General features: G+C 46.9%; 1 protein-coding gene across 1 annotated transcript; it reads left to right on the top strand.

Moving 5' to 3' along the window:
• The first annotated feature begins 18 nt into the window (after positions 1-18).
• fgfrl1b (fibroblast growth factor receptor like 1b) lies at positions 19-25,150 on the top strand. Its single transcript, XM_042074216.1, has 7 exons — positions 19-536; positions 655-738; positions 12,606-12,878; positions 21,639-21,728; positions 22,487-22,765; positions 22,993-23,346; positions 23,648-25,150. The coding sequence occupies exons 2-7, from the start codon at positions 666-668 to the stop codon at positions 24,031-24,033; spliced, it is 1,455 nt and encodes a 484-aa protein (XP_041930150.1). The 5' UTR covers positions 19-536; positions 655-665; the 3' UTR covers positions 24,034-25,150.
• Positions 25,151-27,938: the final 2,788 nt, after the last annotated feature.

Genomic DNA, 27,938 nt, shown 5'->3' with positions numbered 1-27,938 from the left:
TGTAGATATCTGACAAGAGATTTTTGGCAAGTAAGAATTGTATTGCATAGACTATAGGCCTACCCAGAGTGTTCCTTTTATGTCTAACACACTAAAAGTGAAGTAGGCAGTCTTTGTTGATTGTGTTTCATGCATCTATTGTCCTGATAAAATGAGGGCAATTCGTGGTGTCAGCCAAGTAGCCTACCATAGGGGGGCGCTAGTACTTCAGTGCTTTCAGTACTTGGAGACGAACAGCCATGGAACTTGCACGACTTTTTGATTGGCTATCACAGATGTCGAACTCCGTTTTTAAGGATGCTGAGTCCATACAACGACGTTAAGGGATGAGGCGGACCGAGAGTCATTCTGGTGATGAACAGTTACTTTACTTTTAAGAAGTGTTGCGTATGGGCTGCTATTTCGACGAAATCTAGGCTACAATCGTTTCCAAAGACGCGCGGCTTTAAACGAACTGAGCTATCCCCCTGTCTGGAAAATAATTTTGTCTTTTTCTGATTTCATTGGATTCCCGGACTTCCAGTTACCATCAACACGTGAGTCGTAACCTACGAGGAAATACTGTTTAGGCTAATACTGCAAAACCAAATAAAAGCTCCTTAGAACGGGTGTCAAATTCTGACGGGCACTTATCATTTTAACTGTTGCCGACAGGGTTTGAGGAAATGTACGCCACAGTGGACAGAGTGGTATTTTACCTAGGAATCCTGGTGCTTTTAATGTCATGTGAAGCAAGAGGTAAGCAAAACAACTGAATGGCATTTTACTCTGTGAATATGGTTATCATTATTGCACTTGGCCAATACACTGTATCGGACTTTGACTGAAGTAGCCTAACAAGAATAGGCTACTTAAAATATCTCGCTCAGGAGTAGCCTAGGCTGATGTGAAACTCTTTGAGAAGGCATTGCCTATTTTCCGACATTTGTGGAGATGATTTTAATAGTTTTTAATTAGTGTGATGTTTTGTTGGCTATTAGTCTACTTGTAGTAATTTGGGGGTTGACCAGTCTGACACGACTCTTTGTAAGAACTTTTCTACTTTGCTTTGCAGTTTAATTCTGCTAACAGTTTAACGTGGAAATGATTAATTTGCCCTATAAGCTATCGAATCATGTGGAAAGGTACGCTATACGACTAATGCAGCATAGGGTTTGAAGCTCGTAGAGCATCCAACTCCGCTTGACCTGAATACCTGCAATGTTAAGCCTGAGCTACGTTGCATGCAGTAGAATCAATATTTGTTTACAGTCGTGAAAACCTTTTGCTAAACATCAGTCCTTTCAGAGTTAAACAGACCACCAATATTACACAGTGTCCCCCCTTGTTTAATACATAAAGGAATGGTCAGCCGGTTTTAATGGTTGGTGTAAGGTCAAGTGCAACAAAATGCAAGTAAATTTGCTTATCAAAGTACCTCTATGTGCCTCGGAGACTAGCCTGGTGTTGTGGTTACTGACAAGCAGACAAACTGTCGGCTCCACATAAAAGTGGGTCCTTTCAGGGCATTTCTGTTGGCTTTTGCAGTCTGCAGACAAACAAGAGGGTCTTTTTCCCTGAGTGGCAACTGAAATTTAGAGGTTCACAAGTCTGAGTCTCCTGCCAAGTTTAAAAGTAATTTATTAAAATCAAAGCAGAGCTCATGACACCTACTGGGCTGTTAGCGTAAATCAGTGGAGCGCTCTTGCTTTCTTCTGAGGAGAGCTCTCACCCTGGCCCCTCTGTCCCACCACCCCGCTGGCTTGGGCCATTGGAGATGCTGTAATGTCCCCATGCAAAAGAAAGAAAACAATGTATTCAAAGCAAAACACCAAGTTCAAAGTGATCGTGAAGAAAAGGGCCCTGTTTTACATTCAGCAGTTGCGCAACCTTGCCTGTCCTTCATCATGCACTACTTTTTTCGGCCCCTCTTTGAAAGTGTAAGAAATCAGGATATGCAAATGAGGGAGATAAACGTCTCGCACAAAAACAACCCTAAATAGCCTCATCTCAGAGACCCTAACTTTTCTTGTGAATCACTACACTCAATGATGACCAATGAGTCAACACAGTTGATTATACGAGCAGCAATCAATCAGTTAGGTCAGGTGTGGAGCCGGTCACTGAATCACGTTAGAGTGCTGCGCAAACATGACTCACACACATGGACCTCTCCTTAAACAGTCCATTGTCTCCCTCTGTTGATTGAAACATCTGCTGCTCTCTCACATTGTGTGGTAAACTCTCTGTGTGTGTATTTGTGTGTGTGTGTGTGTGTGTGTGTGTTTGTGCGCCTGTGTGGTGGTCTGGCTCGGAGCAGGAAGCGTACACATGCTTTGTTGTCCTTGGATTGCTCTTTTCCTCCCTGCCTCATCATAGTCATCCTTGGAATGCTGGAACCCAGGGCTCTTCCGCATGTGCAGGAAAATCCAGATAGGCAATGAGTGTGAGACTTCCAAGACTTGGAAGACCAAGGATGTTCATCTGACAGCATCGCTTGGCATGTTATATTGAAAGGATTCAGAGCCCTTTGAATTCACACAGGGCTAGATGCCCTGGAATGTTATGTGGTCAGAATGCTCATATTTGACACCTGATACACAAGCTTCAGGTTTTAGTCTTACCAAGAGAAAGACAATGTGAAGACACTGTAAACATCACAGTTATGAATTATGTTATAATTGGATTAATCTCACAAGGTTTTTCCCCTGACTGGCTGCCTCTCTCCCTCTCATGGGTAGCCATGACTTTCACATAATGTGTGGCCAAGTCATCTAATTAGGTACTTTAATACACCTTGTACACATCAAAAAAAGTACCCCTAGGGACCTGAATTTCCCTGAGGTTTCACTGTCTCTCGATATGAGTGACAGGACAGAAGGTTTTGGCTTAATTCACCCAGGTTTTAGGTGAAGTTAAGTGCCTTCACTGTCACAGGAATGCTTCATGACCTGCGGTTAAACAATTACTGGATAACCTCACAATGGCAAGTCTGACACCCAGGCTTTGATGGCACCATTCAGCCTACTGTGTTTTGAAGTGCAAAGAAAAAAAACCCTGTCTCTGTTAGCATGTCATGATTTATGCTGCTTGGCACCGTAATCTAGGAGCAAGACGTAGAGAATACCAGGCAGATATCGGGACGGGATCTGAGATACGCGCTCACGCAGACCCTGGCGCACACCCGTGGAGATAAAATGCAAAGGCAGACAAATGTTTTGGCTCTCCGCTCCATAGTGTGGTCGGATGTTTCCTGTTTCTAGCTGTCGCTCGTCACCGCTGGCTTGCCGTGGCCTGCATCTCTGTGCGTCTCTTTCCTAGGAGCACGGCCCCCCTCCATGGGCATGCTATCAGCCTCTCAGAGATACAGGGCCAGCTGCCCACCGGACATGCTTAGATCTGGCAGGAGATTGGGTTCAGGGCTCGTATTTAAACTCAGAGAGAAGCAGACCATACCCAAGCTAATAAACAGAGCTCTTTTGATTTATGTACTCCACTCTCCACAGAACCGCCCAAAAAAACAGCAATGGGATCACGGTCACAGCAGTCGGCACATGTTTTCCGAATGGCACACACATCAAAGCATTGCTCCAGGATTGAGCCGTGCTCTCTCTCTCTCTCTCTCTCTCTCTCTCTCTCTGTCTCTCTCTCTCTCTCTCTCTCCCTATCAAAGAGTTTTGAAAAAATCTATTTGGTTTTTAGTAATACAGCATAACAAACTGGAGTCACAACAAATGCCTTGTCTCTCCGAGGACCTCTGTGATCCCAGCACTGTGAATAAAGGGTGAGGAAAAGGTCACCGCCATATCTGAGCTTTGTGATGCGTGCCGTGGCATTGTCTGCCCAATCAGATGGATAGGTGAACTCCACACCGCTGAGCAAACAGGGCGGAAGAGATAGTGCAGCTGCTGGAGTCTCCGCCTGTTTGCTCAGCTCAGCAGGTGTCAGACTCCTCCAGTCCATTAGGCAGATCATGTGACTCTGCAGGTCATCACACCGCTTATCTGCTTATCACCCATAGAACTGGAGCCTGTGAAGGACTTGGGCTATGCAAGCATAGTGTTGGCACTGTGTTAGGGTTGGGGCTTCCAAGCCATAAAAAATGTGCTGGAGCACAACTTGAGCTTGGTATGGGCGCATGTTAAAGACATGCCTATAAATGACAGTAAAAGGCTGACCTGCGTCAGAAGTAGGCCTGATGCAACATCTGGACATCTCATGTCTATTCTCTGGCGAATCTTTTGAAGGTACCTCTTTGACCTGTTAAAATATCTCCAAGCTGCTTTGTGTTTGGCAGGCCCGAACCCATAAGCATGCACACAGGGTTAAACAATGTCAGGTGCCCAGGCGTCACGTCAAAGAACTGACAATGCCTGAAGACAAAAAAGCGAACGCTGAAACCTGAGCTTCCCCAATAGCCTCTTCTGACTCGTTCAGGTCTCTGGCAGGGTTTGACCCAGTCTCAGTGGTTAGAGGTACTCTGCCACATCCAGTCTCTCATAGCGTTCTAAAGACACTCATCATTTCCAATAGAGGAAGGATTGTCAGATTCAAGAGACTTTTGATAGAGTTATAAACATACATCTGTATTTTACTTGATTTATTACTGGATTACTCCAGCCGATTGTTAAATGTATCCATGCAACAGTGGGATCTTTGCCAGAGTCAAGGGAAGCGAACATCTGGCCTGATACTCCACATGAACAAAGGAAGTTCACCTATGCTCATGCCCGTGCTGAAGTTCTATTTTTCCTTCTTATTTTTAGCCAAGGAACAGATTACTTGGCAGATGTTTCTGCCTGTGTGTGTTCCCTGGCATAGTAAACATAGTGCTAGTTAACAAACACATTTTCTATGGGAAATAACATTGTTTTTAGATTTGAACATGATGTTCGCAATGGCAGATCCCAGTCTTTTGAGCACGCGGGCAAAAATCTTCCTGACCTTTAAAAGCCTGCACACATTAAATCTGTCAAGCCTCACGCTGCATCTCAGACCATATTTCTAATTGAAGATGAAAAACAGAAACTTGCTGTTTGAAGGTCCAAGAGCGTGTATGCCTTTGTAATTTTGTAACTGTGATCTATACACGTGCTCAAACTATGAAGCCCATAGATTTTTTTTTTTGTTAGGGGGTGCTGGTGTGGGTAAAGAGTGGTTTACGTAAATAAGGCAGTTAATGAGCAACATTTGGTCACATAGCTCCAGCACTACTATTTGCAAAGTGTTGGTATTTATAGAGGAGACATTAAAACACAAAGGAAGCCGCCTGCCCTTTGAACATTTTCTTTTCTCCCTTCCTTCCATCGTGGCTTAGTCAAAGATTCCCATGGTGAATGGCTCTCTGAGTTCACTGGTATGTCATTCTCCGTGCATCCTCATTGTCTTTCTACCTGTGTGAGCCGCCAGCTGGTGTGTTTGCACAGGTGGGAGAGAGGCCAGCGCAGAGTGAATGAGAGATTGAGAGCTGCCATGTCTCCCATTGTTCGCCGTCATTCCGGTGGACTGAGTCTGTCAGAGTGGCGCTCTCACACAAGACCGGGCGCAGCTTTCGTCATGTGCAATTTGTCCTGTATAGCAAGGCCTCTCCCCTAGCTGGAGCAGGGCTTTGTGGCATTCTCTTTATCCTCCATTTAAAGGTGGGATTACACAGCATTTCACTTGAGGGATTACAGGTGTCCCGTCTAAGCAGCGCCCATCTCTTTACAACATCACCTTTTGAAAGACCACTTCTGCTTTTAACATGCCTCCCAAAGAGCTCTGAATACTTCTCTGCTCTGTGAATCTCTATCCCCCCCCCCACCCAACCCCTTTCCCGCCATCTGACTGAGGAGCGGAGGTCTTTTCTTTTAGAATCCTGCGGTTTTCCCTGAAAACCGACATTCCAGGCATTTAGAACCTGTGGCTCAGCGGAAGGGCCTCCTTAATGGCTTTCATTCTCAAGTGCTCTACTGTTCAATGGAGGTTGGAAAGCGAGGGACCACTTCTCCCCGGTTCACTGCTACGGGTCAGTGGCGGGAGAGGCTCGGTAAACACCAGAATGAACAAGTGACCCCTTCAGGCCTGATGTCCTATGGGGGGGGGGTTGGGGGCAGTGGGGCACTTCTGGTGGCGCACATCCTGTCTTAAAGACTCGCGGGCGGCCTCCGCTTTCAGGCTGGCGTGTTTGTTTTGAAGCGGCGGGTGGGTGGGGGAGGGAGGTAGTGCAGGCGCAGAGTCGCTGATCGGTATCACCACCTGCGTGGGCTGCTGCGCGGTCTTGTCTGGGCCTCTTGTGAAGGGCCGCCCTTGCCCGGGCTCTGGCACGCACATCCGTCAGCGACAAAGCAGTAGCAGCGGTAGCTGGCGCGCGAGACACAGCTGAAACACGTAAACACGCGGCAGTGCCGCGCTTGCCCCATGCCAAAGCGGGATTACGAAGTTTGCGTGAGATAGTCTGTCGGCCCGGGCTGTTGACACAAAGGCGGCACGTAATAGGCAGGTGCTCATTATCTTGATGGGGCCCAGGTTACACAACATTAGCCCGAACCCCGTGGAGCTGCAGCTGCCTTTATGAGGCCGAAGTTGGCATTGCCGCCCCTCTCTGTGGTCTGAGCTGCTGGTGGTCCACACAATGAGGATATGCGCGCTGGGGGGTGGGGGAGCAGCCGAGCGTTGGGTGGTTCAGGAGCACCTACACTCCCAGCAGTGTGTCAGAAATATACAATCGGGCATTTAGAAAAATACAGCGAGAGGCAGATGGGAACCTGAGCCGTAGTGACTCCAGCCTGAGCGCGGACACAAGAGGGCTGCTCCCCGCTGGGAGTTGTGAAGCCATGCCGACACTGAAATCAGATCTTTGGGGGTCTGCCGCCAAAGCATTTAGGAGCAAGGAGCTTGATCATTGACTTTGAGAGCCCTTGAAATGCCATATGTCCTGTCTATATAGTCCCCCCCCCCCTCTTCACACACACACACACTCAGTCACACACATACACACAACACCCTTCATCACAAAAACCTGACATCCCATGAAACAGGCCAGCAGCTGCAATAGGGAATGCCTGGCCGGTGTAAAGTTTTACACTAACATAATTGAGGAAGGATGGTGACCAGGGTGTGAAACTAAACATAAACAAGTGTGAATGTTCTGAACATACTGTTACCTAACATGTCAGACCAAGAGGAGGATGTTTTAGTTATTTCAAGGATAAGCCAACGAAAGCATTCACGTTGAATTACATTTGAATCCACATTTTGTTTGACTTTCAGACCAGACATTATAATTGTAATACACATCTGTGCTCTGCCAATTCAATGCTTAAAAGATGTATTGTCAGTATATCTGTATGTAAAGCTCTTGTGGTGGAGGAAAGTTACCCCCCCCCACACACACACACACACACACATACATACCACCCCCACTACCACAAACACATACACTCATCACGTGGTTGCATTGCTCTCCATTCAGCATGTGGGTTTGTAAGACAGCTGTGTGACGGGCCGCCTCAAAGGCGACCGACCGACCGTCAGGCAGCAGGACGGAGGACGCAGGGCGGAGCGGAGGGCCAACGTTAAAAGGCGAGCATGTCAGTGCGATGACAGACGCAGACACTCTGCGGAGCGTTTACTGCCACGGCTGCTGCCTGTATCTCATCTCCGGGCCTCTCAAAATATCCCCCCACTGAGTGGGGGCCTGGCCTGGGGAGGAGAGGGGTGGGGTGGGGAGGGGTGAGGCCCAGCAGCCCAGGCAGGCAGAGAGGCACAGGGAGCAAATGCCAGACCAGCTGCTCCCCAAGATTACAACGCCACCTGAAACCATCGGTCGGCCCGTCTCAAGTCCTGAAGTATGGTTAATTGGTCGGGCACAGGCCATGGCAGGCTTTTAAAAAGTGTGTGGGTGCGGGGGGAGAGTTGGAGAGGTGGGAGCTGTATGTAGTGGGGGAGGAGAAGTGGGTCTCTTCACTGCTGTCCCTGATTATTCACTTGGTGGTGGTGTTTGCGTTCAGCAGAGCCAGGTGCTGTCTGTCCACCACAGTCCAGCAGCTGGAGCCACACAGGGCAGCAGGGACAGGGGGACAGCAGCCTGGGATGACCAGACACAGGATGAATGTGAGGGAAACAAGCCTGCCGTGTAGGGCTGTGCTATGGAAGAGGAAACTCAAAATCTCTGAACAACAACAAGCATGGAGTTGGAGACTGTGATGGTGCCACAGTGAGCTGACTTAAATGGAGCACAAAGAAGTAGATGAAAGATAGAGTAAGGGAGGGAATGAGAGAGAGAGAGAGAGAGAGAGGGAGGGAGGGAGAGAGAGAGAGAGGGGGGGGGGGGTGTATACAAACCCTCCTCCTTCTGCCCAGCATAGGGTTTGGTACAGATCACATCAGAGGAGCATCCATCTGTGGCATTATTTCTCCCCCGTGATAAGAGCCTGAATTCCACAGCAGTGAACAAGGCCCAGCAGTGTTTGGTCTAACGACCCCATCAGTGAAAGTAAACAGTCATACAATAAGACTCCTCACCGTTCACATCCCCTATAGCAGGATATGGAGGGAGGAAGATAAGAGTTGCAAGTTGCTCCTCAAATCAGGCCATCAACCTCAGGAGACAGAAAGACTTGGTATGGATTTACCTTGAGATTTGTTTTTGCTCATACCGGTTTATGGCATCTGTTTCAGAAGTATTTAAGTCTCCTGTCTTCAGTTTGCACCCAGCCAAGAACAACAAAATGTAAGCCCCGCTCTTACTAACAAAGTGAGGTGTCAGATGTAGAGCTTAATGAAATGTTTCATCAAAGGGGTGGGGGACTATTATTCATGACGTGTTTTGAGACGATCCTTAAGATTGCCTCAAAAAAGGCCCAGGCCATGAGGTTTCCATCAGCTCTTGTCTGGTGGCACAAGTGGGAATCCCAAGTTCTGCTCAACACATTTCAGCAGCTGCTCTGTGGATTTACAGCAGGGTTTCCCCCATAGCGCTCTTATGCTAACATGTGCGGCGTGGGCTCGCTGGCGAGCATAGAAAGCTGAACCGTGTGTCTACCGAGCTTACTGTTCTGGGATAAATGCTTTCCATCGCACCGAGCTTCATCAGTGTCCTACCTTTTCTCTGTCACTTTATTTTTCTTTTTTAAATAGCTTTTTCTGCCCCCCCCCTCCGCTCACCCTCTGTCCATCAAACCCTCCTAGCCTGTCTTTCTGTCTATCACTGCCTGCGTCATTCTTTCATTCTTTTAAAAGCCATGCCACTTCCTCGAGCATAATAACTTATCCATGTGGAGCACTGTGGAGGTTTGTTTGAAGCTCTCCCTGTGACACCAGCGCTGTTCATCTGATTCAGCCGTGGCAGCGCAAGCTTCAAAGCACTTCGGCGACTGCGGTCTGTGAGGGCCCCTAACCCATAAATCCTCCCCCGAAATCAAAAACCTGTATCAAGATGTCTAAAACAAAGCAGGCCAGAAGGGGACAAGTATGCGCTGTAGCTTTTTAAGTGATCCCCGGTAATCCATATGTCACAGACCCCCTGTCTTACACCACTCAAATCTATGATGCAGCTGAGCCTTGCTTCATTTTTACTGACGGCACACAAATTCACAGCTCTCAGCCACACCGCTACCTTATGACTTGCGGCACGCAGTGTTCCGTCACTTGCAGTCAGGCGTAGATTGAGTGGACGGTCATAACACTGAATCATGGGACTTCTGTGGAGCTGTGTGCTGTAGGTCTCGGGGAGTTTTTGTTCGTGCCGGGTCCCATGTGTACTGCGAATGTGGCCCTACTTCTGTTCTCCGTGTGGAGCATTTCTGGTGTGGGGCTGTCTGTGGCTGGGCTCGGGGGATAAAAGCAGCGACTTCGAAGAAATGAGTGCGCCACACGATCAGTGACAAAGCGAAAAACATTGAAAGAAAAATCTGCCATTCATTTTGTATTGGCACGAAGAGCACATCTGCATCCCTCGACTGTGTGTTTTGTGTCTGTGTGTGTGTATGTTGTGTAGTGGGTTAATGTGTGACTTATTCATCCTGTCTGCCTCTTCGTGTCACATGGACCCAGAGACACCCCTCAGTGAGCCCTGAAAACTACTGAGGCGCATTGCCTCTTTGAGGTTGCCTTTTATCTAACATCAGTGAGGGACAGTGAACCAGGGAGGCTCTGGTGAACAGGGGACAGCGGAAACACCTCAGTGGGTCCAGCAATCCATGTCCACTCCGAGCGTCTGGTTTGGGTTCAGGGTGGGTGTTGTTGGTAACGCGTGAAGGTAAGCAGACAGCTTTTTTAACAGCGCTGGAAAGCAGGCAGCAGACACAGGCCAGTCAGAGAAACATCTGGAGCCTCATGTGGTGACTGACCGGCCCGCTCTCTCCGCATGGCCTTGCTCTCTGTCATTGCACCTCTCCCTGACCCTGAAACAGACACATACTGCAGACTCAACAGCCTGAAGTCCTCACTCCCCTGCGTCTCTCTCTCTTGCCTCTCTCTCTCTCTCTCTCTCTCTCTCTTGCCTCTCTCTCTCTCTCTCTCTCTCTCTCTCTCTCTCTCTCTCAGTCAGTACCCAGCGGTCGGTGTCTGATAAAGGCTTCGTCACGGCCCTCTCCCCGGCCATGCTTCCTTCAGTATGACACACCGAAGCATGGTCTGCCTGGCGCCTTGTCTGCCAACAGATCCACTCGTGCCGGGCGGGCGGGCGGGCGGGCGGGGAGCTGGCGCTGGGGTTTTTCGGAGCGATGGGGGCGGGTGGAGGCGGTAGGGGTGGCGGAGGTGGAGGAGGAGGGCGGCGGCGGCGGCATGTGTTTGCCTCATCCTTCCAGCTTGTCTCTGCGCTGGGCCGACGTGTCTGTCAGCACCCCTGCGTGGCCAAGAGCACCACTCCCCGCACCACTTCAAAGGGCCGCGCTGTCGGCGTGGGGAGCGCTCGCGTGACAAATACACACCTCACGCTAGGGGGGCGGACAGGCTGACTGACAGTCTCACATCTCCTCTCTCACACTCTCCTCCTGTCTCTGTCTCTCATTCGATCGGTGCAGGCTGTTTTGATGTGAACAAGGCATGGCATGTGCTCAGGAGCACGCAATAGGATGGAGGGGGGCCATTAGTTACTTCAGCCCAGCGCACAGGTTGTTTTAATACACTCCGCTCCATAAGGGGGAAAGAAATTCACCGTTGTAAATCCATAACCCAACATGCAGTCATGCAGTCCTTGTACTGGTCCATTCTATGAAATGATACTGCCCATCAATACTGGCTTTGTCCAGTGGTGTCTGTTAAAGAAGCAGTCTTTCACACACAGTTAAATCTGCCTCGTCGTGTTTTTTTTATTTTATTATTTCGCTACAACACGTCTTTATCCTCCACCCCTTGTTAATTTCAAGCACGGTAGGAGGAAGTTCTAAGTTCTAAGGGCAGTTAGTATGGCAAGGTATATTCTCAGTGTAGTGACATTGTGGAATGCACTGTAATTCAATTCCTGTACCAAAACAGCTTTTACTTTTTCATTCCCTCTGTTCTCCTGGCACTTTCCTGGATGGCAACCAGCAATTCCAGGTGAAAACACTTCTCTCCAACAGAGAGGGTGACTGCAAAAGAGAGAGAGAGAGAGAGAGACAGAGACAGAGAGAGAGAGAGAGAGACAGAGACAGAGAGAGAGGAGGGGGTACATTTTGGGGGTAGTTTCATTTTTCAATTTCCATAATCTTGGCAGTTCTCACAGCAGCTGCTGGTACAGCAACAGGATGTTACAGTACCAGCCATGAATGAGCGGTACCTTCCAACACACACACTCTCCAGTGCTGAAACAGCTCAAGAGGGCCAAAGGAAATGGAAAGGGAGCTCTCATGGGAGTCTCCTGTGCTAAACGCAGCGGATGAAAAGGACCTTGTGCACGCAAGGAGGACTGGGGGGGGAGTGAGAGGGAAAAATGTCCCGTAAATACTTGAGCGAAAAAAAATGCCCACCCTTCTCATTCCTTGTGAATAGTAGTATTTTTGTGAGCGTGAGAGGTGAACCTTGAGCAACCAGGGCTCCTTGATAGTACGTGTTGAGTTCTTTTCAAGTGTGTTCGACTCCCGTTCACCAGGGGGGTGAATTCATTACTGGAAAGCTGGGTGGGTCTTGTGTGGAGTAGAGGTACCAGTTCAGGGGCTGCAGACGTGGAAAGTCTGAGACTTGATGACACTAAAGGGTCCTCCTCACTCGCTAGGACCGACTGGCCCAAGTTTGAAAGCCACAAAATCCTAATTCTATTAAGTTTTCCATGGATTGTTTACCTGCCAAAAGGCCCACGGATGGCTGTCACCTGGTTTCCAGGAGGATGAATTAAGAGCCTTAAGCAGAAACTGTGAGGGAAAACGTCCCATTTGCCAATGTTTGAATAATTAGTTTACTCCAAGCAAATGATAAATACAGCCCATTAGTAGTGTATGAAAAGTGCAATTCATCTCTTTTACATAACTGCCTACCTCTGTTCCCGTAAACAGGTAGGAAATTTAAAAATTCTGTTGTTGGGAACTGCTATGTTTGGCTATGTCAAACTCTGAGTGTGGATTTGGTTTGGAACATACGAGCACTCCCACCATGTGTCAGTGAAAAACTCTGTGGAGAACTCAGTGAATAGCTTAACAGAACTGTTGCCGCTGTGTGTCTTCCAGGCCCTCCCTACATGAGCCGCCAGGTGGAGGAGAGACAGACGGCAAGGCTGGGGCGCACGGTGCGCCTGCCCTGTCCAGTGGAGGGCGACCCTCCGCCCCTCATCCTCTGGGTGAAGGACGGGCGGAACGTGAACCAGGGCTACAGCCGGTACCGGGTACTAAAACAGAGCCTGAAGATAAAGGAGGTTGAGATGGAGGACGCCGGGGTCTACATCTGCCGGGTCACCAACGGCTTCGGCAGCATCGCACTAAATTTCACCCTAATCGTCATTGGTAAGCACGGTCCTGATCTGATAGATTATGGTGCAGATGCCATTGCATACACGCACTTGTGTTTACTTCCCATTTATTACTTTTCTATATTCTTCTGGATGTTTTTACTGCTTCGCCTCTTCACCTCTGTCCCATCTGTCACCTCCTGTATCATACACCTCCATTCCTGGGTGGATATAGCTTTCATGCTGTTTTACTGTTGTCAGCGGAAAGCCTGCCTCACATCAAACACGCCGGGTAAGGTAGGCTTTAACGCTAAGCTGGCCGGCGCTTGACAGATGACGTCCTAGCATCCAAAAAATTCGTCAACAGACGGGAGCTTTCAAGCCCCATCCAACAGCAGCATTTGCAACAGCTCTTCACAAAAGAGGGATTGTGGGACAGGAAGAACTCTGGTTTCTTGTTAAACGCGGTAGACAGAATTACATTCGACTTGACTGACATGACTGGCAGGCAACACACTATTAAATGAGCATGGTTTCATTTACGCCACATGAAATGAGAAACGCACAAGCGAGCATTGTGTTGATGGAAATTTATAACCTGTTAGCGTGGAAGTGCTCCGCTCCAACACCGGGTTGCATATCAAATCAAGAGAACAAAGGGGGGCTTCTTTACCTCACACTTCTGTCACTGTATACACGCCGTTGTTTATGAACCCTGTAATCCAATACAGTGTTTCTCATTTTGCAGAAAATGTGAAAGGGAGGGATTGGAGTTCACCGAGCTCTGACAGACAGGCTAAATGAATGACACAGACCTGAAATGCGAGTGAACTTTGGAAACATGTGTTTGGTGTAAGGGTGATTTGCACATTTGGGAGGTTGGGGGGCACGCATTGGGGGCAGTTTTTTTTCTCTTTTTTTTCCTCTCGTGCGAGGCTGCTGTTTGGAATGTGCGGTGCTCCTGATGAGTGTTTGGGGAGTGTGTACTGGGCATTTTCCGCCCAAGCTCTCCGCGCGGACACCAGTGGCTGGAAGACCTGCCGCCTGAACCGCCATAAATCTGTGCCGGTTCAGTGCAACCGAAAAGCCCGGGGAGCTCAGAAACCTCAGAGCCTCAGGCTGTTCCTGTGTGCCTTGCTGCTCAGTGGCCCCAAGGAAGGCAAGTCCATGAGGAGAGGTGTGTGTTGATTACTCCACAGATTACATGATTCGTGTGATTGGGTCTCCAGTCTCCTAGTCTTAGAACCCCCCCCCCCACACACACACTCCTCATTTCCCTTCCTCTGCCCTGGTGTTTGCTCAGGGCCTCCAGAATGGGGAGTGAAGGTAGCCCTCTGTTTTCCTGATTCGTCCTGGAGAGTTTGTGTGGAGCTTGTGAGTTATGGTGCGTGGTTCCCTGTGGAATACACAGTAAAGGCTTACTGAAGTCATTAGCTGCAATGGCAAACAGTCCTCAACCAAAAAGAACAGCAGATGGAGAGAAGGATTTTTAGCTATGATGTTTGGTGCCATTGGCGGTTTCTCCTTTGCTAGTAAGAGATAGTCTACATGTATAACAGTCTATTTAACCACATTTTCCTATAAACATTTTTTACGTGCAGTTTATAACATTTTGGGGGAAACTGGACACTTTTCGGAGCTTTACGTTCTTATTATCAGGGTCCTTTGCTGTCGGAGACACCTTATGGAGTTACATAGCCACCCAGCAGGGAAACTCCAGCCAGACTTAATTAAGTCAGAGGAGAGGAATTTGGGTGACATTCAATAGCACCTGTTGTCATCAAAACTAGACCTAATCTGAATAGCTCCTCTCAGAGCAAGCATGGGCAAAGCTGCATGTCTAACCTCAAGTTCAGATCCCCTCTAATGGCTGCCACAACATTCTCCTCAAAACAGTACGCTTGTCATAAAATGGTAATTTTAGCTTTTAGCTGATGTTCTGTTCCTCATTCATGATGGCGTGGTGTAATCAGCCTGTGAACCTGAGTGAGGTAAGGTTGTAATTTAAGTCCCCTGTGTTTTGATTCCACTGGAGTCCACAGTGAACATTTTCTCTTTTTTTCTGCACAAGAGTAAATACATGTCTGTATTTGGAAATTTCTTCCCACTCATACGCTCTAAACGGAAACTGATATTTGATCATTTTGGAAGCTGCGTGCGGTACTTTCATAATAGTATGAACTTGGGATTCTGTTGTGAACTCACTTCAGTGTGTGCACATGCATCTTGTGCAAAACAGGGCTTTTTTAACATGGGCCTTTCTGAACCACATTACACACACACACACACGCTGGAACACAGATGCTTTTTATTTGATTAATATTATTCTTAGTACCCGTTTTTGTTATCGGTAAAGCAGTATAAATGGGATATATTGGGGCTGGATATGCCGCAAGACCAACAGAAATGTTATTTGCCGTGTTGATATTGGAGACGTCACCTTGAAACTGCTATGAATGCTGAAGTATACATACAGAAGGAACTAAGCTTTGATCACATTTTTGTGGACGTGACAGCGATCTAATTTTTTAATGCTGATCACTGGAAATTTCTTCCCACTCATACGCTCTAAACGGAAACTGATATTTGATCATTTTGGAAGCTGCGTGCGGTACTTTCATAATAGTATGAACTCGGGATTCTGTTGTGAACTCACTTCAGTGTGTGCACATGCATCTTGTGCAAAACAGGGCTTTTTTAACATGGGCCTTTCTGAACCACATACTAGTAAAAATGGTATTTAATGAGGGGATGTTTATGACATTTGGAGGCTGTCGAGGGCTTTGCAGAAAGACTGCTGTGACCTCCAAATCCCATGTTAACCCCCTCAACACTCAGTCTCAACTTCCTCTCTGGCATAAGGACAAGTCAGTCACCACATCATTAACTCTCACAGCTCCGGAGTCTCACAGCGCCGTGGTCTCTGTGCAACACCCTCCTCCCTTCCTTCAGCGCCCCCAATCACCTCACCCCCCCCCCCCCCCCCCCAGCTGTATCCCTGGTGGTCCCTAAGTTCCCCAAAGTTTCCCCGAGAACGGTTACCCCTGCTGTTATAATTGTGTTCTGCATGCAGCCAACATTCTTACAGCCCAGCACTACCTAGCATGAGACCACCATTGTCACGAGAAAAGCGCTGGAGTCAGAGCTTCCATTGACTCTCTTTAAAAAAAAAAATAATAATAAAAAAAAAACATTATTTTATATGTCCTTCCTCCAAACTGCAAGAATGTAGCATTACTAGCGCATGGTCTGAGTCATGAATACCTGAGGGCAGAAGGCGTGGGCTGGCCTGAGCTTGGCAGGCCCAATAAGTACACATGGCCAGACGTGACCTTGGCCCAGTGTCCACGCTCATTCATCCAGCAGCACGCTCAGCGCTGGAATTTAGAACCACCATCGGGTCATGAGCCTTCTATTCTTAGCATGTCCCAGCCGTTGGCATCCATTCGTCTCCGTCCGTCGCCACTCCCTCTCGTCCTCGCCGCCGCACACCTACAGCGACTCGTTGGGCTGTGCATGGACACCGCACCCCCCCCCCCCACCCCACCCCTCCTTAGTGTCACTGTGGGAGAGACTGTGGCTTCTGGTCAGACGGCGGTTTGGGCTGGCTGTTTTATGGAGGGACTGGTGGACCTTTTCCAGCGATTGCTTTTTGTTCTTTGTTTGCGAGCGGAGGGCTACATATGTTGCAGTTTAGCACACGTCCTCCTCACCTAAATGGATAATTGTATCAAAATTACACTAGCAGGCCAATTTGAGCCTGCTGAGGGACACAGGAGAGTATCGGGGAGGGGGGAGCCAGAGGCCCGAAGAGGCTGGGGGCCCAGGCTGGAGCCCCAGGAGTCCCCCCGTCCTGCAGGTCCTGTTTGGACTAAAGCACACATACCAGGGGGTGAGGAGCTGGCAGGAGTGGAGGCAGCACAGCTAATAAAAATAAATGATTCAGTGTGGTCAATGCCCTAGCAGCTCAAACCCTCCCTGCCCCCTACGCGCCCTCCTTACCATTACCCACACACACACACACACACACACACCCTCCCCCTTCCCAGACAGCACAGAACAGCACCTCCACACCTACCTGTGCACTTTCTCAGAAACGCTGCCTTGGAACGAATGGCAACCAATGTTAGGGGAAACATGGTTCAGGTTTCCAGCTCTCTGTCTTCCCATGAAGGAAGCCAGTGTTTGTATTTAGTCTAACTCACACACACACACATACGCTGGAACACAGATGCTTTTTATTTGATTAATATTATTCTTAGTACCCGTTTTTGCTATCGGTAAAGCAGTATAAATGGGATATATTGGGGCTGGATATGCCGCAAGAGCAACAGAAATGTTATTTGCCGTGTTGATATTGGAGACGTCACCTTGAAACTGCTATGAATGCTGAAGTACACATACAGAAGGAACTAAGCTTTGATCACATTTTTGTGGACGTGACAGCGATCTAATTTTTTAATGCTGATCACTGGTAATGTGACATATTTCCTCCGTGAAGGCTCTTCCAAACATGTTTGTTTTTTTTCCGCCAGTCATAGAGAAATAAGCAGGGGCGAGTTCAAAGCACACACACATATGGACACAAATGAATCCATGCCTGTGTGTAGAAGAAGAAAGGCCTTTGTTGCAAAAGAGGGGTAAGATGAAAGGATACTAGATGGAATTGAAACCATTCTGGTCTCACATGAAATTAAGCTGAACCGAGAGACATATAGAGGAAAAAGCCTGCAGTTGTAAATAAGCAGCTCACAGAGTGGGAGAGTAGCACTAGGCAGCAAATGCTGCCCTCCAGTAAGTTACAGTGTCAGAGCTCGCAGAAATACAGAGGAGAATCATTTGAACAGATCGCAGATTTGTCAGCTGTTGGTGGAAATATGCTTGCCTATAACAAAATGTTCTAGAACCTCACATTAAGTGCACGGTAAACTAGCCTTGTACATCAATACCTTGTACAAAGCACAAAGTACCAAATAATCAAAAACATTCAACTCAAATAAAAAAAAAAAAACTGACTAGTACTGAAATCTGATGACAATTTCAAGACAGTTTTTAATCAGAAAATGGTGATCAAATTAACAATTCTTACAGAGATGGTCTGAACCAAGAGTGATGGATGAAACTATGAATCTGCCCATTTTCCCTCTTAAAGTCCTCTGCTCCTCCTTTTCCCTCCTTCCCCACACGTTGCCAGTAAGAGCCGTTCCTCTGCCCCACCCCACCACACCCCACCCCACCCCATACCCCAGGTGGCGGGGCTCACCGCTGGGCCCTGTCTCCACTGCCCAGGGTTTTAATTACAACCGGAGGGATGCAAATTACCCACCTTCGTCGTCGTGCCACATTAAAAGTCTCCTTTCATCCGCCTCATTAGAGGGGCCGGTGGCTGCGCCAGGTCCCTTTAGGATGCACCGACCGGGGCCCTGCCTGCCTGCCTGCCTCGCTCAATGAAGAGGAGAAGAAAAGGGGCAGATTAGGCCGTGGCAATTTCCTCCCTGTCGCCATACGCCTGTTGCTGCAAACCGCTTATGGCTCTATAAAAGATATGAGGAGACTTCTAATTAGCTTTTCTTTACCGCCGCGCTGTGTCTACCAGGCTCTGTGTGTACACAGATGCTCTTTAATTTGGCTCTCTGGCTTCAATCGACAAACGGCTCACGCTGACACCGACAAGAAGCCAAATATATCTGTCGGATCGTTTTGTCACAAAACCCATCAAAGTGTCTCAGATTTGTGAGGAGAGTGAAAATTTGTGAGAAGAGTAAAAGCTTTAAATTAAGTGGTGAAAATGTTGGTTCACCGATCCCTTCTATGTATGTAAATGAAACTTTTTTTCTCTCCAGAATTTACATAGGGGAACTATTTTTGGCATTTGGTACCGGACAAAGAACAATCATTTAAAAGAATCTTGGCGGTGTTCTTTAATCGTTCAACTATGGGCAGAGTTTTCATGAAGGGTTCAGTCAATACTACAGCTGCTTCCCGGGCCAAGTTTAGAACCCTTTGATGACCATATATTACAAGCCAAGGGATAAGCACCTTCACTTTGTTTTCCTTTGATTTACAGTAATATACATGGTTTGAGTTAGGAGGAAATTGTTGCCTTGGATTTGTGGCACCACTACTATCTTATCAACAGAACTGATTTGCCTTGTTCTGTAATCTTCATCTCCATGATGCCATCTTAAAAAAAAAAGAGTAATCTTGGTGTATTTTTCCTCCCAACATTGTTTATTTTATTCAGATGTGCCCCCACTGATGAAAATCATGGCTTGGAATTCCAGCCTGCTCATAAGGCCGTGTTTGTTTTGCTTTTGATTTCGACCTTGGTTTGAAATCAGGGGAGCCGGGCGACATGACAGACATGCCTGGTACGTATGTTTGTGCCCAGGTATGAATGGAGAATAAGCCTTTTTCAGGATCGTGCTTTTTAAGTCCTCCTGGTAGGAAAAAATAATATGGGGGCCATATAAACACCACCTCCACATGAAGAGTGTTTGTAATGGGAGCTGCAGGCTGCCCTCAGCCCTCTGTGCCCCAGACCCGCCGTCTCCTCACACACACACACACACACACACACACATATCCCACCATCTTTCACACCAGTGTCCCTCTGTATGCCTCTCTATGGGCCTAGAGGAAAGGAAAGGGGCCCCCCTGTCTCTCACTCTGCAGCTTCTCGGACGCCATTTTCCACGGCCCCCCTCTATAACACAGCCAAGATGCCATTCCAGCTGCACTGAAGCCCCCGTCACCAGGATGGGCTTACTTACGCAAGGTCGGCTATCCTGTCGTGCAGACCGACCTGGCTTCGCCGGTCGTCTAGGCCTGTCTGAAGAGATCAGTGTTTGACCGCACAGATGCATGCGGTTTGTCCTGGAGATGAAACGCGGAGCCCAGAGACCCCTTCGGGCGGAGATCTGAGCGTGGGATAACTGCTGCGTGAGCGGAAAACCAGGAAATCCATGGCGTCCTGCTGGACACCTGTTTTCGCGAAGACATCCCTCGAGCTCCGGCGCAGCGAGGGAAGGAATGAGCCCTCACTAAGGCTGCTCTAGGCCCCACTAAAGCCCCTGGCTGATTCCACTCTGGTGGCGCTGAATAGGCCTCTCATGAGCTCTGACGGCTTTGCCTCTGCGCCCGGATCCCTGGGCCAATGCTAACAATAGGGCTGTGACTAGTAAAAACACTTTGGCCTCAACTGCCCCCCCCCCCTACTCTGCCTCTACCTTAACACCAACCCCCATCCCCCTTGCCCCCCCCCCCCCAACCCAGCCCCTCTGTGAGCTGCTGAGGTTGGGAAGCAGGGCGCGTCCCCTCCGGTAGTGTTGCCCTGGCTGAGCGCACAGGGATTAGCCGGACTAAGGTGGGCCACTCGCTCCGAGGGCAGCACACACAGCCCAAGGGCAGAACCGGCACATGGACTCGGCTGTGTTCGCCTTCACAGTTGACCCGCCACACCTGGTCTTCAGACTCGTCACCTCCGTGCGGTGGCGAGCAAGGGACAGGAAGGGCAGTCGGTGTGTGCCAAGTGACTGATCGAGCCTGACTTGCCGTGCCAAAACAATATCTTTGGGTGGTGATTTTTGGTCTCGGATTACCGCGCAGACGCCAGTGTTCACAGCCGTAGATGAACTCAGGCATGGGAAGAATGCAGCTGGGAATTAATTTGGTAGCTTTTCACCTACACATGTGAGAATAATTTGTCCTTTTGGACGCCTGGCTTGACACCGGATTTGTTGACTCGGGGTTGCCGGAATAAGGTTGTGTACACTACAGTGTTGCGGAGTGTGTCTGCCAGCGTGTCAGTGAGAGGGTATACGTGTGGTTATACGCATGTGTGTGTGTGTGAGTGTGTGAGAGCTCCGTCAGCAGTAAGGTTAGAATAGGTTCTCTGTGCATTCCTGTGAGCCTTGCCAGATAGAGGTCCCAAACAAAGCAGGCCTCTCAGCTCCGTCTACGCAGTCGAGGTTAAAGTCAGTTAATTGGTTTCCTGCTCCGGGTTAGATCAACACGGCATCGTGTTTTAAACAGTGTGGAAATCTGAGAGAAGAAACAATATGGCAGTGTTTGCTCACCCCCAGCTTACAAACCCCAGTTAGAATAATACGCGAGTTTAGCCTGGTTATCGTTCCCATAGAGCTGTAAAACTTCATAGACCCCAAAGCAAAACACATTGTCCAGTGCACACCTCACACTCCACTGATCTCCAAGCAGTATCACTCAATTTCTCGCACAGAGGGGTTCTATTGGCTCTCAAAGCACAGCAAATAAATCTTGGCCAGTGTTATGCCTTTGCATCGACCCAAAGCCCCTACATGATTTACATGGCACCATTTTAAGACATTAATTCTGAGTTCAAGGATGAAAGGACTCACATCACTAAAATAACAACCAAGCATAGATTTACGGGCCCCAATCTCAATGATACTTTCTACTCGTAGCATAGAGAATTTCGGGTTATCAGTTGAAACTGACTTTTTTCCCACAAGAATGTGGTTTATGGTTGCTTAAATCATTGAATAAAAGTGTTACAGAGCATTGAACTCCACTGATCCTCTTCCCAACCTCCCTAACAAACTTTCTTTCCCAGTTTTTGTAGCATTTATGTGCTTTTTCGCAGGAAATGCAGCTTTCGCCCCACTATTAACAAAGGAAAACCAGCAGGCTCGCACATGCCCTCTCCTCTATGGGCTGTTGTTATTGCAAAGCATGTCTGTAAAGACATAATACCTGAACACGCCTTGAAATCCTACAACCCCCCCCCCCCCCCCCATGTCTGTCCTTGCTGGACTAACTCCTCGGTTCCTTTCAGATGACGCAGCCGTGACTCAGAACAAGCCTCCTCCTGTGGCGGAGCCCAATGCTGAAAACATCCTGCAGGACCCAACAGGGCAACCATGGGGTCAGTGTGCTCATGCGCCACACAGTCCACCCTCAGTATTCTCTCTGATGATATTAGCATTTTAGTTTGTTAACATTTTGTCGCATGTGATATTTATTTTTAGGTGGGGGTACACTTAATAGTACTCTCCTGTCTTTTTCAAAGAACTCTAGAGTCTTTGAATACCTATTTGTGGTAAATTTCCCTCGTTTAGGCCAAAGTTGTTCCTTCAGGCTAAACAGAGATGACATACAAAGTTACATAAACACTAATGTATTGTACAAAAACATAAACACAGGCCCTAATAGGGAGAAATACTTCATAAGAAAGTATGAATGTAATGTCATGAGAATGTTATTCCTAATTTTTGTAAGTCGCTTTGGATAAAAGTGTGTGCTATATGAATAAATCTCTAAATGTAAAAACATGAAAAAGGGTAAGAACATGTGTGTGTGTGTGTGTGTGTGTGTGTGTGTGTGTGTGTGGAGACGGCGGGTCTGGGGCACAACACTCTTCATGTGGAGGTGGTGTTTATATGTATCATATAGAATATTAAATACTTTTTTAAATAAAATACCACAAATGGTGGAAAAGTCAGTATTTAGACACAGTGATTACATTTCATGTTTACTTCTCACATTACTTAATGCCTCAGAAGACTTTTATAGTGTTGGGTGGTGTTAAAGGTTAGGTTTTTGAGTTTAAGGTGTTTCAATATTGGTGCTATGGGTGTTTTCAGTCCTTATACCATGACTTAAAATGGGCACTGTCTCCTGCAGTGAAACCACGCTTCAGCCAGCCCACCAAGATGCGTCGGCGAGTGCTGGAGCAGCCGGTGGGCAGCTCGGTGCGTCTCAAGTGCCTGGCCAGCGGTAACCCCCCGCCCGCCATCACCTGGTGGAAAGACCACACCCGTCTGCCGCCCCCGCGCCAGGGCAAGCGGCCACAGTGGACCCTCACGCTGAAAAACCTGCAGCCGCAGGACAGTGCCAAATATACCTGCCACGTGTCCAACGCGGCAGGACACATCAACGCCACCTACAAGGTGGATGTTATAGGTAAGATTAATGGATCTTGAAATCCTAAGACCAGATCGTTGCCCGCAGCGAATAGAACATAGTTACTTTTAGTGCTTGTTTCTCAGACAATGCTGAAGAATGATTTAGATCTTTTTATCTTTGAAAAGTGATTCAGTCCAGAACATCAGCAAACTCCTGCCAGTGAAAACCTACTAAAGTATTTGATGTTTTGTGATTTGTTTTTGATTGGGTCTTTATCCCCGCAGAGCGTACCAACTCCAAGCCCATTCTCACTGGGACTCACCCTGTCAACACCACGGTGGAGTTCGGCGGCACCGCTTCGTTCCAATGTAAAGTTCACAGCGATGTGAAGCCTGTCATCCAGTGGCTCAAGCGTGTGGACCCAGGCACAGAGGGGCGCTACAATTCCACCCTGGAGGTCGGAGGGCAGCATTTTGTTGTACTTCCCACCGGCGATGTCTGGTCACGACCAGATGGCTCGTATCTCAACAAACTAGCCATTATCAAGGCCCGGGAGGAGGATGCTGGCATGTATATCTGCCTGGGTGCCAACACCATGGGCTACAGCTTCCGCAGTGCCTACCTCACTGTGCTACCTGGTAAGCTGAGGACCACACTATCCTGACTGATTAGATAATCTCCCGCCATGTAAAAACAAGTTTTATTGTGTCCTTCTTAATAATTCATTATTAAGCCGTTAATATAATTTGATTTTAAGCCGTTAATATCTCAAAATTATATATAGAGAGAGAGAGAGATCAGAGATGTACTAACACCATGCTCGATGTTTGGTGGTTTATTATTCCTAATAACTTCATGACTTAGTTGGTTAGTTAATTAATGTTATAGTTTTTTATCCATCCCACCCCCTACTCATGCACTGTTCTCCTCATTTTACAGACCCTCAGGTGGAGAAGACCATCACTCCTCCGCACCTGAACTCGGGGCTTCCTTGGCCTCTCATCATTGGCATTCCAGCGGCAGCGCTCCTTATTGTGGGCACCATCGTGCTCTGGTTGTGCCATAGCCGCCGGCGTCAGAGTGGCCTGCCGCCCCGAACTGTGGTCCACCGCGAGCACCACTCCGTAGACAAAGACCTGGTCACGCCAAGCAGCGTCACTCCTGACTTCCCCAACCAGAGACTTATGGGCATGACAGCCCCGGCTTTAAACGGCGCGCCCAAAATCTACTCCAAGGTCTACACGGACACTCACACCCACACACACACACACTCCCATGCCCACGTGGAGGGCAAGGTTCATCAGCACTTCCACTACCAGTGCTGAAGAGCCACTGTTGGCCACGTGTGTTTCAAGACGCTGCTGCTGCTCCAACTCATCCATGCTATGAGTGAGGAGCCTCTCTCCCCCCTCCACCCCATGGACTAGCACACTGCTGCAAGACTGAAGAGGACTGACTGACAGCTCACCAGAGGTTCAATTCCCCATTACCAGTGGTGGTGGTAGCACCACTAGCTATAGCAGTCACATTAGGACTGCACCCACAAACAAAGTGCAGGTACCAGCTTTGGTGGAATACATTCACCCAGAAATGACTCAAAGGCTCAGGGCTGGATTTATGACTTATAAATGTTTTTCTTTTTTTTTTTGTCTCATTTGTGTTTTTTTTTATTTGTTTTTGAATCCAATTGAACCTATACATCATAAAGGGACAAGAAAACATTTTTTTAAATTCTGTGATATGTATCTCTGAAATGACAAAATATTATTTTACCAAATGCTGAAATGATCACAATATGAGTTGTCTTGAAACATTCGTAAATTAAAAATTGCGACTGTGACAAAACTGCTAATTGCGACAGCAATACTGTTTACAAACTGCTCTGTTTTTTTTGTGTGCAGTAGCTAACAAAACTGTGGTTCATATTTTTGTTGTAGAAATATTTGTTCATTTGTTGTGAAAAAGTTTAGCAAGAAAATTGAAAGCTTTTCTGGGAAATGTGATAAAAGAATATGATAGGTAACGTGATATAGACTTGTTATATTTGTATGAAAAGATATTTTATATATATATTCAACTTTGAGGCAGTATTACTATTATTTACCTGATATGTGTCAAAGGAGACATTTCAAAATTTTAAACACAGCACAAATCCAAAAGGATACAGAATATGTTTGGTACTGTTGGAATACAATTTGGAGTAAATTAATACTTTGAATGTTGTACTGTACTTTGTCACACAACACAAACGAGTTCCTATGACAGTTAAGCATTATGTCATACTCCCCTCAGGTTTTGTTTAACTCCCAAACTTTATGTTGTACTCCACATGCTCATAAACATATGCAGTTCTTTCAAGAAATATTGCATGCTGCGGTTTATCCTGGTGCTCATGTACATGTACTATAATAATATTTTTGTAATAAAAGAAATTTTTTTCTATTTCATCCTACCGATGTTCATTCCATTCCTGTTTGTGAAAACTGTATAAATCAGCTCTAAGCTACACAAATCAAAAATGTCCAGCAGAAACAGCAGTGAACTGTACTTATTCAGGTTGGTGTTGAGCTCCTTCTCTCCCTCCCCAGAATGGCCTCAGTCCACTGTTAGTTTAACATCCTGTGGAATGCAATGGGAAAATCAAGTTGTGCTTTTCAACACTGAGCAACAAGATAAATATTCCCAATAGGATTTGATGGATATTAATATTGGGATAGGGTTACGCCGGGTAGGCAGCGGTGCTTACTACCATTTCCCCCTCATTCCCCAGTGGAAGAGTCCAACTGCAAATCAGCACTGACAGTAGACATCGGGGAGTGAGTAACTGCTTCTCGGTTTTAGACGTCTGACCTTTTTTCAAACAGAAAAAAAGACTGCCTAATTCCCTGGATGACGTACCTCTGTGCAAAACAATAAATTACAAAGTAGTTCAATTCTAGCAAACATGTGCATGGTCAAGGCACAACTCACAGGCATCTGCTTACTTCTTAAGGAATTGCGCCATCTAGTGAAAGGGAAAGCCAAGGAAGTTTTTTGGTTTGGTGTCATTTTTCTCCTTTGACCAAGTGGCAATGAAACCAACCAAGCACAGTTAATCTATAGAATTCCATCAGAAATGACGAGAATGCACAAAAGAATCACTGTAAGTAGACCAAACAAAAATGGAATAAAGTGACTGACAACCTAGGAGAGTAACTGTAAACCATATATCTGGCACAGATGCAGTGAAATCTGTTTGGAACAGGCTGTTTGATGTAAGAAAAAAAGGTGGATTGTTCCTTTTGATAGCCTAGTACCTTTTGTCTAGCACCTGCCTTGGATGTGCACACCAACAAACTACTTTTTGTTTGATGTAAGAACCATATTTTCATCTGCTAAATTACAGAGGCATGTTTTAAAGACATCTTTGAAGCTGAACACTCAAGCATGGAATGAAAAAGCTCCAGTCTCATTTGCCATGTTGATTTTGGCCTAATATTAAGCGTCATTAAGTGCCATGCTGGATTTTGCTGTGACTGTTAATGTTGAATCAAGTCCCAAAGCAGAATTCTTCCAAAAAAGCAAAGTCCTTCCAAAAGGCAATTGTGTCTTGACAAGTTCTGGCTGTCTGTGCTCCACTTCAACTCTTATTTAAACAGCAGGGCTGTCTTCGTGAAAAATTATGTCATAATTTGATTTATGAAGCATGCAAATGTTCTAAGTTGTGTTTCTCGTTTAAAGAAAAAACAGAATGCAGAATAATGCTGCTTTTGTTCATGTGCAGGTGCATACCTTTTTGAAATGTGTTAAAATACAGTCTTTTTTTGTATATGTGAACTCGGGCAAAAGTTTGCAATGCCAATCAGAGAAAATTAGTTTACATCACCCATATCACCCGAAGTGCCTTTATGGAATGCAGGCCTAAAAATTGAAAAGCAGGTGTGGGCCAACCAAGCCAAAACCTGGATGGGATGTTTCCTGGGAGAAATGTTGCTGCTGTGTTGAGAGAGACAGGACCTGTCACCTGTGTGGATCCCAGTAGGCCTAGCCCAGAGGAGTGATGTAAAGAGATGTCAAGGTCCTCACTTTCTGTGGTCATAAAAAACTAAAAAACAATGTAGGCCTATCACTCAGCCATCTCCCTCCCTAGTTGTTAAACAAAACATAACTAGATGTACCCTAGATGTACCGCATAGCGGTACGAAATATGACCGCCGCTCAGTCCTGTACATCCATTCAGCGAAAATAAATCATATTAATGAATTTGTCTCCATCTTCTACTCCATCCCCCACTCTTGAAACTTTTGTGTATGCTTGATTGGAATGTGTGTTTGCGGGCCGCACACAAAGTAGCCTACTGGCGCTGCAAAGCTGAATAGATTTGTAGCACTTGCCAAAAAATTTGTAGCATTGTTATAAAACCTTTAAAATATCTAAACAATCACAAGTAGGGTAGTTCATCACAGTCCATCCATTGCAACTGGACTGATGAAAGGTACACCTGTAGGCTACATTGTATTTGGGAAAAGCAGAAGGTAGCAGCATAATGTATTCATTTATTTATTATTAAACAAAACAATCCCTGTCAGTTCCATGCAGTTTTCAACAGCTATCAAGAAGAGAGGTGTTGTCATGGATTTTTGTGAATGTTTCTTCTTCTACATATGCATAAGTTTAGTCATCTAGTTCATATGATATTCAGCTTTATTGTCAATGCACAAATTAAATACCAGTGGTCTAAAACAAAATGCCGTTTTACCCAGTGGTGCAAATAACTGACATGTCCAAAAGGGCCTTCATGAAATGCGTCGCTAGACTGTTCACATTTTAACGGGCCAAGTTGAAGAGCTACTGTTCGTTATTGTTTGTACAAATAATATGCTGATTCATGTTCCCTTGCATTGTGCAACTATGAGGTCCATGGTTAGTATGGCTTTCGCCAGACCAAGCTCAATCTTTTAAGAAATCGAAAAGGAATCGCCGGCAGATCAGGCTGAGTTCACCCAGCCTAGTCCCGATAGAAATATTGTTTAATTTTGCGATTGAGATATCCACGCACTGGCGCCCCCCCCCCCCCCCCCCCCCCCCCTGCGACGTGTTCGCCCACGGTTTCAGAGCTATTCTAAATGCAAAAATGCATAGAGGGAGTTATGACAAAACCGTGACTGTAAACAAACTATAAGTAGGCCCTATGCTAGGCCTATTACACAACATAAATTGTCACTAGGCTATGCTGGCGACCCAAATAAAA

Source organism: Alosa sapidissima, chromosome 20 (assembly GCF_018492685.1).
Source record: "Alosa sapidissima isolate fAloSap1 chromosome 20, fAloSap1.pri, whole genome shotgun sequence".
Classification (NCBI taxonomy): Eukaryota; Metazoa; Chordata; class Actinopteri; order Clupeiformes; family Clupeidae; genus Alosa; species Alosa sapidissima.
The sequence above is the reverse complement of the archived record's forward strand: the minus strand, read 5'-3'. Positions and strand labels throughout refer to the sequence as shown.